Source organism: Balaenoptera ricei, chromosome 11, assembly GCF_028023285.1.
Source record: "Balaenoptera ricei isolate mBalRic1 chromosome 11, mBalRic1.hap2, whole genome shotgun sequence".
NCBI lineage: Eukaryota > Metazoa > Chordata > Mammalia > Artiodactyla > Balaenopteridae > Balaenoptera > Balaenoptera ricei.
Genome location: NC_082649.1, coordinates 25,253,132 through 25,269,197, shown reverse-complemented (window position 1 = coordinate 25,269,197; position 16,066 = coordinate 25,253,132). Strand labels below are relative to the sequence as shown.

The following is a 16,066-nucleotide window of genomic DNA, read 5'->3' as shown; positions in this document are numbered from 1 at the left end:
CTCCCCGGTAACTGTCAGCCGCCACCTATTGAAATCCAAGTCATCTTTGAAGGCTCAGATTGAAGGAGCTCTCCTTAATCACCTTGCTAGAAGAATTCTCTCTCCCTGGACTCTTATGATTTGTGTCAATCTCACGCTCTCACCACAAACCACCCTCTGTGGGAGTCATCTGTGTGTATGTTTGATGCCAGTCTAACAAAGGCTCCTTTGGGGACTGCAGTCTTTTCTCATGGATCCCTGTTTGCCCAATACACCTAACTCAGTCCTCTGCACCAGGCGCTCTCCCAGTGCACCAGGTGGTCAACACAAAAAACATATACGGGCAACAGAGGGATGGTGAGCACCCTTCAGGAGAGTCTGAATGATCTGAGAAAGGGGACAGACACTGACCACCATGATTGGCTCTCGGCCACCACTACATCGCCAGTTACTGGGTCCTACTCTGCCTGTTCCTACAACTTCTGCCCCGGAGCCCAAGCTGTCTTCCACAAGCTGGGTGCAAACTATAGCAAAAGTCAGCCTGGGAACTTTCTCGCTTTGGGTGAGTGCCATAAATATGTTGGAAAGGACAGAAAGCGAAGCTTATAAAAATGTCAAGGACGACAAAGATGAGTTTTAAATCTATGTCTGGGGCTTCCCTGGTGGCGCAGTGGTTGAGAGTCTGCCTGCCGATGCAGAGGACACGGGTTCGAGCCCTGGTCTGGGAAGATCCCACATGCCGCGGAGCAACTGGGCCCGTGAGCCGCAGTTACTGAGCCTGCGCGTCTGGAGCTTGTGCTCGCAACGGGAGAGGCCGCGATAGTGAGAGGCCCGCGCGCCGCGATGAAGAGTGGCCCCCACTTGCCGTAACTGGAGAAAGCCCTCGCACAGAAACGAAGACCCAACACAGCCATAAATAAATAAATAAATAAATAAATAAATGGATCATCACGTTTAAAAAAAAAAAAAAGTGAAAAGTTGATTTAAAAAAAAAAAAAAAAAAAAAGATGATTAAATCTATGTCTGCAATGAGACTTAGTGGCTGGTGATTCAATGCTATGAAAGCAGAAAGCAAACTAAGGCAACCACTATTTTGCTGCCATCTTCTCCATCGAAGACAATATTCTCCAAATTAATATTGAAGAGAAGCTGCTTAGTATTGAAATCTCAGACTGACGTGGGGATAGTGGGAGACACCTGTTTAAAATCGGTTCACATGAAATAACACTGTGTCTGCGGATGGAATCGCAGAACTGCTGTCAGGGATCTGGAGGAATAATGCACCAGACCAGAGACTGATGAACCTGTCCTGTTTTCCCAAGAGGAAATAAAGCAGATTCCAGAAATTCTGAAACTCTGACAAAATCTGGAATAATATAGTCATACACGTTTTGACTCCCAACAATTGCTGGTTTCATTTCAACTCACGCATTCATTTATTTAGGCTGCGTTGGGTCTTCATTGCTGTGTGCGGGCTTTCTCTAGTTGCGGCGAGTGGGGTCTACTCATTGCAGTGGCTTCTCTTGTTGCGGAGCACGGGCTCTAGGCGCGCGGGCTTCAGTAGTTGTGGCTCGCGGGCTTTAGAGCGCAGGCTCTGTAATTGTGGCGCACAGGCTTAGTTGCTCCGCGGCATGTGGGATCTTCCCAGACCAGGACTCGAACCCGTGTCCCCTGCATTGGCAGGTGGATTCTTAACCACTGCGCCACCAGGGAAGCCCCTTCTTTTCAACTCTTGATTTAACAGAGTATCCTACCCAAGTAACTTCCTCTCCTTTTTGATAGGATCGTTAGAGCAACTAATCAAGGAAGTAACAGTAAAACAATAGCTGCTCCTTTAAAGGGACCAGCTAGGCGGACTGAGGTAGCAGCTAACATTGAGTTCACACTGTGCTCTTTGTGGTTCCAAGAGGTTTGTATACATTAATCTATTTAATCCTCATAATGACCCTGTAATGTAGGTACTAACATTATTCCAGTTTGACAGATGGGAACACTGAGGCAAAGTTAAAGCAATTTGCCTAAAGATCATACAGATAGGATTCCAACCAGGCAATGTGGCCCCCAAGCTGCGCTTCCCACATTAGGCTACTCTGCCTTTCCTATAAATGGCAAGGCTGCTCAAGAGGGGAAGTTGGAATCCTCCCTTTTCCATACGGGTGTGTGAACTTGCCCTTCCACTTCCGTACAGGAGAGAGCAAAGGGTGGGAACACGTCTGGCCTTGCTCAGCCCTCTTACCTACTCACCTCTCTGAGGGGAGGAGGGCGTCTTTTTGGTTGCCAGGATTGGGAGATACTACTGAGCAGGTAAGGTCATCAGGGCAGAACCTGACACTGCAAGGGAGCTTGTCGTCGAAGGTGGGTAAATTCCAGGACTGACATTCAAAATATTTTAATAATCAGTTCATCACCAGACCAACAGACTGGGGGTAGCCAAAAACCACTGGTGTGCCAGTGCCGACTGTGGTACATCAACAGGGTCCGCAACCAGGGTATTCACGGAGCCCTACTGCGGTCTTCGTATCACCGACCAGTCTTCTCAGTGACAGATGAGCTATTCTGATTTCCACCAGTCTGGTTTTTTGACGTCTTTTCAATTTGTTCTGGACCCAGAGGGGAAGGAAAGGATATAAGTAATCATCACCACCAAACCCCAAAGTCCTCTGCATTTTTCAGATGATATCCCTAATACTAAATTCAGTTTCTGATGATAGTTTTAAGGTGATATTGACAAACCAGTACACACTCAAGGCCAGGATCATGCCTGCACTGGGGACTCTGTGGTACGAAGTGGAGGGAAGAAAGAGGGGCTGTCCGTATCCTCATTTCCATCGTGGATGTGGACGGACCTGGTAAGTCAGAATGGGGGAGGCTTGGGGGGGCAGGGCCTGGGACGTGAAATGGTCTTTGGCAAAGAATGTGACACAGGTGGGCCCTCATTACTCTAGAGTAGGGGTCAGGGAACTATGGCCACAGGCCTTCGGTTTTGCAAATAAAGTTCTACTGGAACACAGCCACGCCCACCCACTTACGTATTACCTGTGACTGCTTTGGAGCTCTATACCAAAGGCAGTTGAACAGTGCGGACACAGACAGTGTGGACTGCAAAGCCTAAAACATGTACTATCTGGCTCTTTACAGAAAGAATGTGCAGACCTCTGGTCTAGATCTAGGAAAGTAACTCTAATAGCCTGGGGTAGGGAGGGAGGAAGGAAAAAGGAGTGGACTTCGAGCTGGGGACTTTAGTGGGCAAACTGGGAAAGGCTTAGAGGAAGGAATTGGGGTTCAGCCACCACCATGTCTTACGATGTGGGGATCCCTCCTCCTGAGGCTGAGCCACAATATAACCTTCCAAACTGAATTATTTACATCTATTTGGGTGAGTTCCTAGATGGTGAAGAGAGCGGATTTTTCTCCAGTCATTCAGAATTAGCAGCATATAAACAATGTAAAACTAAGCACAGGTAATCAAAAACATTTTAATGATTAATGTTTAGACATTATTTAACATTGTGGGTATATCCAGATGAGCTAAAGCACACTTTGACAGCACACTATTGAATGTTATACTTTCTGTATTGAAATATGTAAAGACATTCGCAAACTAGTACCTAGGAAGACATACATTTACAAATATACACATTCTAGATTTGATAAGGTAAATGTAAACAGATGCTGTGACTCCTTCCAAACAGAAATCCCACAAGACTAATTAAGAGAACCAACTGGCTCCCTATAATATGAATGTGCAAAATTAAAGCATGATAAACTGATATTTACATAAATATCAAACCAACAATTCGTTCACACATTGTCAATGACCTTCTCAGATGTGTCATGAGTGGTTCAGTGAATGTTTTTTTCCTCCAACGGAGAAGGTATTCAGAGGCTAAATTCCAACACTTTAAAATGACACACACAACAGTCCTTATCTGTTTGACCACTGCCTCTAGGGTATGAGACATGATTTTATGATAAGCAGTCTTATTTTTAAACAAGTATTTCTAAACAAATCTTTAGATTTGAAGGATAAAAAAATTACAGGTGCTATTAGATTTACATTAAACAAACCATCTCTATCCAATTCCCCAGTTCTCTCATGCTGCAGCTATCTGTTTAATTTTACCTTAAATTTTTCTAAGGTCCTTTCCCCACCTTTAATTCATTTTGGTAAGCTAGGCACATTTTCAAAGGAAGCTTATGTCAAAACAAATAGTCCAGAAATCAACCCAAATTTGGACCCTGGCAACCAGTTCCCCACTGCTCATCTATGGGACTCTGTCAAATGGTAAACATTTAATCATCTCTCTTGAAAAGTATAAATCTTCTCTCACAAGTGGAAAGCAAAATGGGCTTTGTTTCCTGTATAAAAACACTTAGCACTTCTGAAATTTAAAACGGCCTACTCATCCTACACACTTCCTAAAATCCTGAAGACAAAGAATATATATTTTAAGTTTCATCAAGACTGCTTTAGAACCCCCCCTCCCTTTTTACATTATTAATAGTGGCACTCAAAATAAAAAAATAAGATCTGTTAAAAAGTTAAACTGACTGTTCCACTAGATTTGAACCTGCCTGATTTAAAGCCAATATTACAAAACTGAAGGTGCCGATTTCACATGTACAAGTCACTTGAAACTATGTGTCACATGATAGTTTCATAAATCACGGTCTTTGATTTTTCTGAACAGAGTTAATAGAAATGAATAAAAACTTGAAACATACCCTAATTTAAACTAATACGCTTTGGGCCCTGTTTTTTAACTTTTAAGGCATGTGTGTTTCTCTACTGTAACACCATTATACAAATTTACAATCACATGCATGATCTACAGTTAAAAAAAAAAAAAGTGTGGATTACAGTGTTATTAAATTGTGAATCACAATTCAGCACCTATCATGTTATAACTAATAAGGCAACAGCAGTGTCGTGTACTACAACAACACGCCCTCCACAGTCTAGCGCAGGGGTCGGTGAGAGCCCAGAAATGTTAAAAATCTTATGCCTACTTGGGTAATCTGTCTACATTTTCTAGGGGTTTGGAACTGATGGAAGAGGTCCTACATGAGTCACACTATTGTAGGCCGACTAGTTACAGCAGCTGTTAACGAGCATTGGGCACAATCCATTTGTGCTTACAATCAGACGACGTGGCTCAGAGGCTGTCAACCCTCGGGCCTCAGTCCTTACGCTGCTTCCTCGGCTTCACATTGTTTTCCAGGGAAGAAAAACTGCTGGTGTGGCCGTTCACGGCCGTCACGGAGCCGTTCTGGTGATCCTTCTGGTGTTCTCTCCTCCGGGAGGCCCCCTTCTTGTTGTAGGTCTGCAAGGCATAAGGGCAGATGGGAACCACGGCGGAGGCCCAGCTGCATCCCTAACGTTAGCGCCTTTGGGGACCAGTGGTATCATATCAAGAAGCAACGTCTGTGGTCAAGCGACCAGGAAAATGTTTTTTTGCCACTGGTTTCAATCACTCTTCCATTTTTTGAGGCTCAGCCTGGTAAGTTCAGTGAGTCACAGGCTCACTGTATCAATGTGATTTGAGAGTCGGACAGAAAACACAATTTACACTTCACTCAGCTCTGCCCTTCCACGCTCCCACTGCGGTACCTTCTGTCACTCACATCCTCTGCCTTCAAAACTGCCTCATGACTTCAGCAACTATTTCGGCCCTTTATGTACAAAGTGCTCTGCCACGAGGGCAGTCAAAACAGGTGTGGCTTCAGCTTCGTCGGGCCCTATCCTTTAACCTCCCTCATACCTGGTGAATGCCCCAAAGTGTAGCATGAACCACCAGCCCGGCAAGATGTGAACGCAACTCAAAGCCGCCACCCCAGGAGTGTCTGGGGAAAGGTGTCCGTCTGCATGGGGCGCAGGGAGGGGCAAACATGCTGCTCTGCCCCCTCCCCCCCCCCGGGGGGGGGGGAGGGATGCCCAATGTGACCCGGCTTTACTCCCTCTGTCCTTGCTCCTCACCACCCCCCGTATGCCTGCCCAGAACCAGGCCCTGCTCATGGAGCACGAACACACGAGCCCCAGGGGTGACGGGACACAGGGGAGCCAACAGTGGCCACAAAAGGTCAGGCTCCCCTGTAGGTAATCTGCCCTAAACAGACCCTTCCAGGACCAAAAACCTACATCACATCATGCACTTGGGAACGACCTGCACCCCCAAACCTGAGCAGCGGGGAGAGAAAGTGTAAGAAAACCAGGATGAAAGGCTGGGCTGAGTTCTGTCTATAGCTGGGGTCTGTGATGGAAATCTCTTCAGACATTTAATTAAGCCCCAAAGTTTAGGGCAGTGGGGCTGAGGGACATGGGATTGAGACTCACCTATGGCGGGTCTGCAGTGGCCACGAGGGAAGCGGTACGGGGCCTGCCGGACAGCTCTGCTTTCCCACAGGGACCCCGAGCCTCCCTCATCGAAGACCTGGAACTCCAGAGGCCTGGACAGACTTCAGTACCTCCTCCTACATTGGCAGTGACCCCCACCCCAGCCCCACCAAGGCAGGGGCTCCCCATTAAAGGAATGAATGAGGGCCTTGGCTGCAAGGACCCCAAATCTCAACCGCCACAGAAGAGTGAGATTTACCTGAATATAGAAGTTTGTGAAGAGGGCAATCAGAGAAATCATGTATCCGATCTGGAAATACAACCAACCAAGAGGGAAGGCGCACGGCCAGATGACCCCGCAGCTGGTCTGGATGATGGTCAGCACAAACTGTAGCTGGTGGGGGAGGAGACACAGCTGAGCACGCGGCCACGGCCCAGGGTCAAGGCATCCGCCAGATGGGCGCTCTACCCCGCACCCCCAAGTTTCGGAAGGAACACTTATTAACCTTTCTGTAGGTACAGAGGTCATTTCAAAAACACGGTGCATGTGCTAAGCGTACCCAAACTCATTATACATCTGAATGGGTCCTATGTGTACACTCCTGCCCTTCCAACTACTGAAACCATCTTCTCTAAAGCTTGGGGAACAGCCAGCAACACTGCGTTGTATATTTGGAAGTTGCTGAGGGTAGATTTCACAACAGATATGTATATCAAATCATTACGTTGTACACCTTAAACTTACACAATACTGTATGTGAATTATATCTCAATGAAGCTGGAGGGAAAAATGGAAAACGTGTTTAAAAAACTAATACACACACACACACACACTTCAGGAATACAGTATAGGAGATGGAAGAGTTTTGTTTTTTGTTTTCTTTGTAAAGGAAGGATGGGTGTGGGGTGTATGTTTAGAGGGACCAGGGACCTCACCGCAGGACGTGCAATCCCACGGGACACTTTCCGCATCCTTATCCGTGGACCTTCTGGGTTTGGTGAAGGCTGAGGCTGGCAGACAGACTTATACTCTGATTGGCATACAATGCTAATTCCCTAGATTATTTCTGACAAGTCAATCTTGAGAAGCAGGGCAAGGGCCTGGGGAAATGGGGAGAAGGAGCTAAGATAAGGCATGGTTGCTGCTTACTTTAAGGAGTAACAGCGGAGGGCAGGGCTCTGCCCACTGGATTTCGGGCCCACCTTTCAGTGCTTCTATGTAGGGAACTGTTTTTTGTTTTTGTTTGTTTCCTTTTTTAAGGTTAAGTATTCTAGACTGAGAAGAAACTGTAAGTGGTGCGTAGAATAAATCTAGGCGAACTGGGTGCAGTCTTCTACCTCAAAGGGCAGAGCCTAATGGGAGACCAGCTCTCCAGGCTGTTCCAAATTCTGCTTCTGCAGCGCCACGCTGCGTGGAGCAAATCGATCTCTGCGTCACTTCTCAAGTGTAACAGGGAGGCTGAAGAACAATTATCCTTCCTCACAGGTGGGTAAGGAGAAAATTAACAAGGACTGTCCAGCCGCTGGCAAAGAGATGATAACGAAACGCCAAACACATAAGCAGCTCAGAAGGTCTCCTCAGATTTTTTTTTCCCAGAAGGTTATCTTTCAATATCGAAAAATCGCAATTGGCTTGGAGGGATCTGAATCAGCTTGGTTTCCTTAGAAAAAAATGTACCAATAAGGCAAGGCCAGGGCCAGGGGTTTAATATCTAATATTGACAGGTTAGCTAGCTCTGGCCTATTGCCATGTCCTCATCTATAAAATAGGGGTAATAACACAAAATCAGGCTAGTGGGACAATCCATGTAAAACTGCTTACTTGACATGAGAGCCTGGCACGTAGTAAACTCAACAAATGTCAGGATTTTAACGTGAGTAGTAACAGTTAATAATTAGTTTATGAAAGAAATCAGGAAGGGAAAGGAATAGGATGTATAATATACTGACAGCTGAGGAAAGCTTTAAAAAGGACGGTGGGAAATAACCACCAAGTGCGAACAGCTGCTGGGTGGCCCTGGCACGTGGGCCCAGGAAGGGGGCTGTCACCTGAGGCACAGCAGTGCCATCCTCACCACCACACAGGCTGAGAGGTGGCCCGGCACCTGCATCCTTGCTGCCTAATAAGCTAGCACCCTGGGCTCATGCTCCTCTCAGCAAATCCTGGAAACACAGATACACAGATTTCACCTTGGATTTGGGTTCTAATTAGAAAACATGTGCACACACATATGCTCTGTGCACAAACTCAGAACAAATGGCTGAACTTGAAGTTAGAGAGTTAAGATTTAGTCCTTGTTCCGCAATCCAACTAGCTGCACGCTCACAGGCACGGTCTCTCCATCGACTGAAATGAACACGATTCCCTGCTCTGCCCACTTCAAGGAGTTTAACTGGACCCAGAGAGAGAGGATGGGAAAGCCACATCTTAGGTGCTAGTAAACAACAATGAAGCCAGGAGGGCAGCAAGAGCACCCCAGGAAGAGCTCGGCGTTCCCCAGGTGGCAAGTCCCGGGGCAAAGAGGCCACGTCACTCACCAGCTGCCCCTGCGTGATGTACTTCTTCCACCAGAGGTACGGCCTCATGGAAGGGACGGACGACAGACCGTAGTACGAGTACATGAGGACGTGGATGAAGCTGTTAAGTGTGGCACCAAAATAAGCTGCAGGAACAGAGGGAATTGGGGAGGAGGATGCCTGAATGTTTTATATGTAATAGGTCACAAATAAAATCCAAGATTCTTTCTAAATCAAAAAAAAAAAAAAAAGTGTTTTTGAACAGGGGCTGGCAGACACGGCGGCAGCAATCTGGCGCTGCGCGGGCATGCGATCAGAATTCAGTTTCCACCCGGGGAAGGCCGTCGTCATGATGCTTAAGCCCAGGGTCTGCTGCAGCTACCAGGTGGGCATCCAGCACAGGAGTCAGGAGACCACCTGCCCCACTCTGGCACCTAAAGGTTTTGCTGCCAGGCCCCCAGTGACTCCCAGAGGCAGCTGCCCAAGTGCCTCTGACTGCTGCGTTGAAGACGTGGGGAAGACAGCCGACGGGCAGTACGTTCAAAGCTGGCTGTCTCTACACATTTGCTGAGGTCTGGAGAGGCCTTTGAAATCACCTCCTAATTATTCCCCAGGACTGCAGTGCGGAGGCCATATATTCTTATCAATAATAGAGTCCAGAGCCTCGTTCCTTAGAGATGAGAGACCCATTATTTACGTCTTAATTTATAATTTCCAGTAGGACCAGCAGGTCTTTTTTCAGACTCTCCGCCCTCTGCCCCCACAGTAAGCAATCAAGCAAAGCTACCAACATTCCCCCTTGTGCGGTCAGACACACCAGGCTGGGCTATGATAGTAACTGGTTGCGTGACCTTGGACAAGTCATGTCCATTCTCTGGTTGTTTCTCATCGGCCAGGTGGGGCTGGTGATGATCTGTCATCCTGTGGGATCTTTGACATTTAAGGTCCTCTTCTAATGTGGGGAGGTGCCGTTTCTACTAGAAAGTTAAGTCAGGTAACCCATGGCCATGAGGTGTGAGCTCTACCAACCCTTCTTTTGTCTCAGGGTTCTCCCAAACTGGAAGGGGCTGTACTTGGAAAGTCCTTTCTGGTTCTAAAATCCTCTGTGTGAATCCTGGTGGGCCAAGTTAATCAAGGGTGGCGCTATCCTGGGGAAAAACATATGTGAATAGACTCAAGGGGTCCTGATCAAATCTGTTGGTGATGGATGACAGGAATTTTGACTGGGACATGTTAGAACTCCTGGGCTGAAACTGACAGGGACAACTTAAATCCCTGGAAATTATAGGACACTTCAGACTACAAGCGGTCCACATCCTTCTTAGAGAATTTACTTCAAATGTTGGCGCTTGTCACAGAAGCTGCTCAGCTAAACACGCTTCAGGAAGGCGAGAGTCACTATATCAGAGTATGTGCAGACTCCCTGAGGCACTACAGCTAAAGCTTGTTCTCCGGTGCCCACTCCATGGTGTGATTCCATCTTCCTGGTCTGTCCCTGTCAGTCACACATCTTCCAAATTATAGGGAAAACAAGGATCAGGAACAATCTGGAATAGAGAACTCTGTCCTGATTTCTTCATGTGCCCCAGGCTGGGAATCTGGTCTTTCCCTCATCCTGCCAAATCAGCACAGGATGTGCACCAAACTAGAAAAAGGTTCTGTTAGCTTGCTGAGTGCACAGGCCCCGCAGACTATCGTTAAAGGCAACCTGGACACCACGTTCAAAGGCTTGACCTAGATGTCTACAGAAACAACACCTTTTCTCAAAGCCTTAGTTTCAACTCAGCCTTTCCGCTCACACCTGTCCCCAAAGATGCCAGACTCACAGTGGCCACAGGGGACCCAGTTCATCACGAACCACCAGATGTTGAGCATGGAGGCGTGGTGGTACACATGCAGGACTGTGACCTGGTGGTTGTTCTTGCGCAGGATGAAGAAGAAGGTGTCCATGAACTCAATGAGCTTGGAGAAGTAGTACCACCAGAGCACGCGGACGATCTAGGAGGAAGGGGCCATCAGCGTCTTCCGGGTTCTGCGCTCAACCCCAGGATCCCTCCGCACCGCCCCCCCCCCCGCCCCCACCGACTGGCCCCGCCAAAGCCAGTCACTCTGCAGTGCCTTTAACCAGAACACCGGGGGCTGTGTGGGGGGCTGCGGGGAGTGAAGGCAGGGAAAGCTCTCAAAGGTCCACCAACCCCTTTCATGACTCTAACAGATCCCTGCAGGCCGCCTGTTCCCTCTGGAAGGAGCCTACAGAGCCATCGGAGGAAGAAAACCACATGAAAGGCACTTCTGCTTTCAGGGGCTGGCGTGGGGCAGGTGACAGACACGAGGCAGAGGAAGAAAGGAATCAGGGTATCCAGTGCCAGGTTCTGCCCAATTAAACGTGCCACATGGGGTCTCTAAGGAAATGACTGCCACGCTGAGGGTAGACTGCAGCGTTTTGTTAAAACAAAACCCAAAAAGCACGCCAGAGTGGAAGCTGGAATCGACAGACCACACTCAGAGGCCACTTAGAGGAATGATTAAAACACTTAAGACATCCTTCCGATCCTGTTTATATAAACAGAGCACAAATACTGATAAATGCATGCACATTTTTTTCCCCTGGAAGCTGTTAACAGGACTTACCTTTTGCAGAGAGGGAGATTTTAGTTTCCATTCTATACTTTTCATGCTGCTTAAGTTTTCATACCATGTGCACATACTGCTTTTAAAGTTCTTTAAAAAATGTCCACAGGGATTATCTGGACAGCCATCTTGTCTTTTGAACAATTTAGTTATAAAAAAAAAAAAAAGACAATACCTTCATGTCTGCTTCTCCTCTACTGCGTGTGCCCTGACAGAAGAAGTTGTACTGGCCTTCCCATACTCCCGTCACTAACTGGAAAAAAAAGAAAAAGGGAAAAAGCTAATCACCAACAAAATAAGAACCAGGAAAAGCCCTATTCAACTGAAGTTCATTAATTTGAGAATCTGTGCAGACTGACCTTGGGCTGTGCTGAGGCAAGTTTGCTCTGGGCAAAAAACCATAATGACAAGGGATTGTGAACTAAGGGGGGTTTAAATGACTAGGGACTCAATTTCACAAGGGGCAGGCCCTGCTTTGCCAGGCTGCCTCTCTCCAGAACCCTCAGTTCCCCTGGGCCCGTCACAGGCACCTCGCCAATTCCGAGGCCCAAGCGATCCAATCATGGGCTTGGGTCCTGCCCTGCCGCGGCCTCAGGGGAAACCACAGGCTTTCTCAAACCTGAGGGTGTAGGACCAGAATCACCTCAAGGGCACAGTGAAAGGCAGACTGCTGGGGAGTGTTTCTGGTCTGGCAGGTCTGGGGTGGGGCCCAAGAATTCCTATTTCTAGCAGGTTCCCAGGTGATCCTGATGCTGGTCTGGAGCCCCCCTGCTGCAAGCCTGGGGCCACCGAGTCCAGCCTGAGCCTCTTCACTGTGTTCCGTTGCTGTGTCATCTCCGGATCCATGAATGAGACCTCTGCGAACTGAGGAACCGTGCCCATGCCTCGGAACTCACCTGCAGCAGAGTAGGCACTGTGGTGGCACAGCGAGGACCCTGGACTTCGGGTGCAGAGCTGCAGGGTCGCCAGTTCTCCATGAGGGCCTCAGCTGCCTCACCCACACATGAGGATGACGCCCGGCTAGGGGGAGACCTAAGGACCTGCTCCAACGGCCCAGAGGGAAGGTGTGATTTGACTACCCTGTGCGTGTCCACTATGTTCCAGCCGGACAGACACCCACGAGCTGCGCCTTTCTCCACGGAGACCGCAGCTCACCCCCTCCTCCTGAAGCCTCGGCATCCTCAACTGTTCCTGGTGGCTCTCCCTCTGGTGGTCAAGTGGGGCCATGGGAGGAGAAACCTCAGGTGGTCTGTCTTGTCGTGCTTGAGCTCATCTGGGGAGCCAACACGAGGAACCGGCCACTGGGCCCCCAAGTGTGGTTCTCAATGTGTTTCCCAGTCCAGCTGCGCCAGCATCACGTTGGGAACTCAAAAGACATGCAAATACCTGAGCCCTGCCTGGAGCTTCAGAGCCAAAACCCTAGAGAATCCAGTCCTGTGGTTTACAAAGTGTGGCCCCGATGCAGCAGCAGCAGTATCACCCAGGAGTTAGCTAGAAATATAAAATCTCAGGCCCAACCCCAGACCCACTGAATCAGAAATTTCTGGGTGTGAAGCTCCGCGGTGTGAAATCAGGTTATTCCACAGGTGATTTTTGATGCAGCTGATGTTTGAGAACTGTTAAGCTGTGGCTCCCATTCCAGCTGTAGGACAGGCTCACCGGGGGAGCTTTTAAAAATTGCTAATGCCTGGCCTCCCCCAGACCATTAAACCAGAAGCTTGCAAGGCAATTCCAGTGTGAAACTAGGAGTGGGAACCACTGGTTTCATGCTACCTGATTCATGTAAGAAATGGTTCACTCACCAGTGCTGCACGAAAGATGTAACCGAAACACAGGACTTTAGAACCTCGCACTGACCACCTTCCCCCACACTGCCCTCCAACAGAGTTTGGCTGCACACAGATGCCCTCAGGGAACATCAGCTGATCACTGAGGGTCTGAAGACAAAGGGTTAAACTTCCACCCTCAGAGACAAGAGCCAGCACACTCAACACCCTGTTTCAATCTAGTTTTCCTTCTACTAACTTCTTTAAGAGCTAACATGGTTTTTGTGGCCAAAGACCAGCCCATCATTTTATGATGAAAAGAACCCAGGATTAGGGGCAGAAGTACCAGGGCTAGTTAGCAACCTGCGGCACGCCAGCTAATTCCCTTAGGCCTTGGTCATTCTTTACTGTAAGCAGATGAGGCTGGATTAAATTATTTCCAAAGGTTCTGTTTTAATTTTCTACAGTTACTAAGTTAAGATTTTTTTGAAAACAGACCACACATAAACTACACTATACTACCTTTGAAAAACCAGACCCATAGGTAATTTATTGGAAGGTATATTATCTTTCTGGTCCTCCCCTTTCTAAAGTCATGCCAGTTAAGCACACCGCATGTGGACCTATCAGAAGTCCCAACAATCAAGATACAAAGCCTGAGTCTAAAGTGGACTGCGTGTGTGCCCGCGCTGGGGTGGAAACCTGAGGGAAGAGAGGTGTCGTCTTGGCACAATGTTCTTTGCTGCCCTTCCTTCTACCCCATGAGGGAGCTGATAAATTTTCTTCTGTGGCTGGAGGGTACAGAGACAGAACTTTTTGGAACTCCGCTGGGTTAAAGGATGGAGATAAAGAAGCCTAGATCACAGGTGTGAGCCTCTCCCAGGTGAGATACAGTCTCCAAGTGCAAAATCTGTTTCCCTTGTAGAAAGTCCCACCCCTTGAGCCCAGCTGGATGTTTCATGATTCCGTGCTTCTGGTCACAGGAGCAACTAGGAGAGACAGTGTGAATACTTCAAAGCAAACTCGTCACCACTTCTGGGCATCTCCTCTAAGCACATCTGCTTTTGCCCCTTGGCAGTAAAAAAGGGGAAACAACTTTCAAAAACACCAGAAGAGAATGTAAAATCTTTGTTCACAGAAGCCTTTCCTTAAAAACAGAAACTTGTAGTTCTTTTACATCACCAATGGGAGGGAGGGAGCACAAAAAATACTATGAAACAGCAAACCATGCCTGTTCCTTTATATATAAAAACAGATGGCAGCTCTTTAGGCCTCATTTTCCTCACTCTTCAAACAGGATAAAAATTATACTCGGGCCGTGAGAAGTTAACAAGATGTGTGTAATGCTTATCTCACCCAACCTGGTATAGAGGATAAGCACAGCAACGGTTAGAAATGACCATTACTTTATCCTTTTCAACTGCAGTGCTCTCTGCACCCATGGACCCCCATCTCCAGCTCTCAAAATCTTATTCATCCTTCAAAGGTCACCTAAAATTTTATTGTTTTTCATGATTGCTCCCTTGAGCACTCCAGCTGAAGCCAGTCCCCTGCCTCCGAGCCTAGGTGCCATGACTTACACCTATTTGCTTACGTGCTCCTTTAAGACCCGTCACTGGCTCTGTCTGAAGCTCCTCTGTAAGCTCTCAGAGGCTGCGGCTGCATATCTGCGTCCACAGAATTCATCACGGGGGTTGGGGGAGATGGAACGGGGACTCGTACAGAAGAGATGCTGAACAAATATTTGCTCAATAACAACAAACAAAGTGTTCAAGGTGCTGCTTCTTGCCCCTTAAATCTAGGCCCAACGTTTTACTTGCAGGGGGAAAAAAAAAGTTTCTGTTTACAAGACGAAAACCAGTCCTCATCAAATGTCATACTGGTGACATGGAGTTTAATTCTTAAATACCCTTGGCTTCAAAAGGGATAGGATATTTAACACATGAGGATCAAGCACCCGAGTTCAAGTTTATTCACCTAAGCTTCTCAGCCACGCTCCGTACAGGTGGCCAGTATCAGGGTCCCGCTCTCTCCATTCCCGTCAGAAGAAAACGGCATGTCTGAGTAACAGAGCCCGGAGGCTCTCAGCCGAGGCCTGGCCTTCCCTCCAGCCTGAGAGGAGCGCCTCAGAGGAGACAGTGCTCTCGCCAGGCCTGGCTTCCCTCCAAGAGCTGCTCTGGGCCATCCCTGGAAATTCATCACACTGCAGCCCCAGGGAGGGCCCAGGACGTGGGACCAAAGGGGAGGCACTGGAAGTGAGGACAGGGCTCTACCCTGACTTCTGGAAGTCATCCCGAGAGGGCAGGTCCGTGCTCCAATGCAAAAGCAGGCCACAGCGAGCAGCTGGCCACCACCTCCCCAGCTCCTGATGCCACCGGCCACTCCAAGAGCAACCGACGGAGCACTAAGTACCCTACACCTGGCTTTTCCCCAGTAACCGAGACACACACAGCACTGCTGTGAACCACCACTCCTTCTCCGGAGTAAAGCAAACTTCAATTAGGCCATGGGCGTGTGCAGAGCTATAATTAAAGCCTAGCTAGAAGCTTCCTTCTCTCCTTACGAGACAAATTCAATAACCAAAAGTGGTTTCGTGCATCTTTTCATTTAAAGAAGACAACTGAGGTGAATATCACAGCTGGGTCTGGATGATGCAGTTCACGGAGTGATTCATCTCTAGTTGATTGTCTAGGTGAGAGTTGACTTTTCTCATCTAACACCACAATTTAACCACAAATGTATACCCTATAGCATGATAACCACTTCCATGGCACTTTCTGTAATGCCACCAAAGCATCTCAAGAAACAAGATCATTTGAAACACTTTAAGCAGAAAAAT

The 16,066-nt window shown here is 48.0% G+C and overlaps 1 protein-coding gene across 2 annotated transcripts in view; it reads right to left on the bottom strand.

The window, feature by feature from the left end:
* Window positions 1–3,484: 3,484 nt before the first annotated feature.
* ELOVL5 (ELOVL fatty acid elongase 5) overlaps window positions 3,485–16,066 on the bottom strand; it is a 70,213-nt gene continuing 57,631 nt past the window's right edge. For both annotated transcript variants that reach the window (XM_059938482.1, XM_059938481.1), the window contains 5 exons: window positions 11,637–11,714; window positions 10,657–10,828; window positions 8,852–8,976; window positions 6,573–6,707; window positions 3,485–5,303 (listed from right to left, as the gene is read on the bottom strand). In XM_059938482.1, coding sequence (XP_059794465.1) covers window positions 5,160–5,303; window positions 6,573–6,707; window positions 8,852–8,976; window positions 10,657–10,828; window positions 11,637–11,714 — 654 coding nt within the window. In that variant the 3' untranslated portion in view covers window positions 3,485–5,159. The remainder of the gene's footprint in view (window positions 5,304–6,572; window positions 6,708–8,851; window positions 8,977–10,656; window positions 10,829–11,636; window positions 11,715–16,066) is intronic.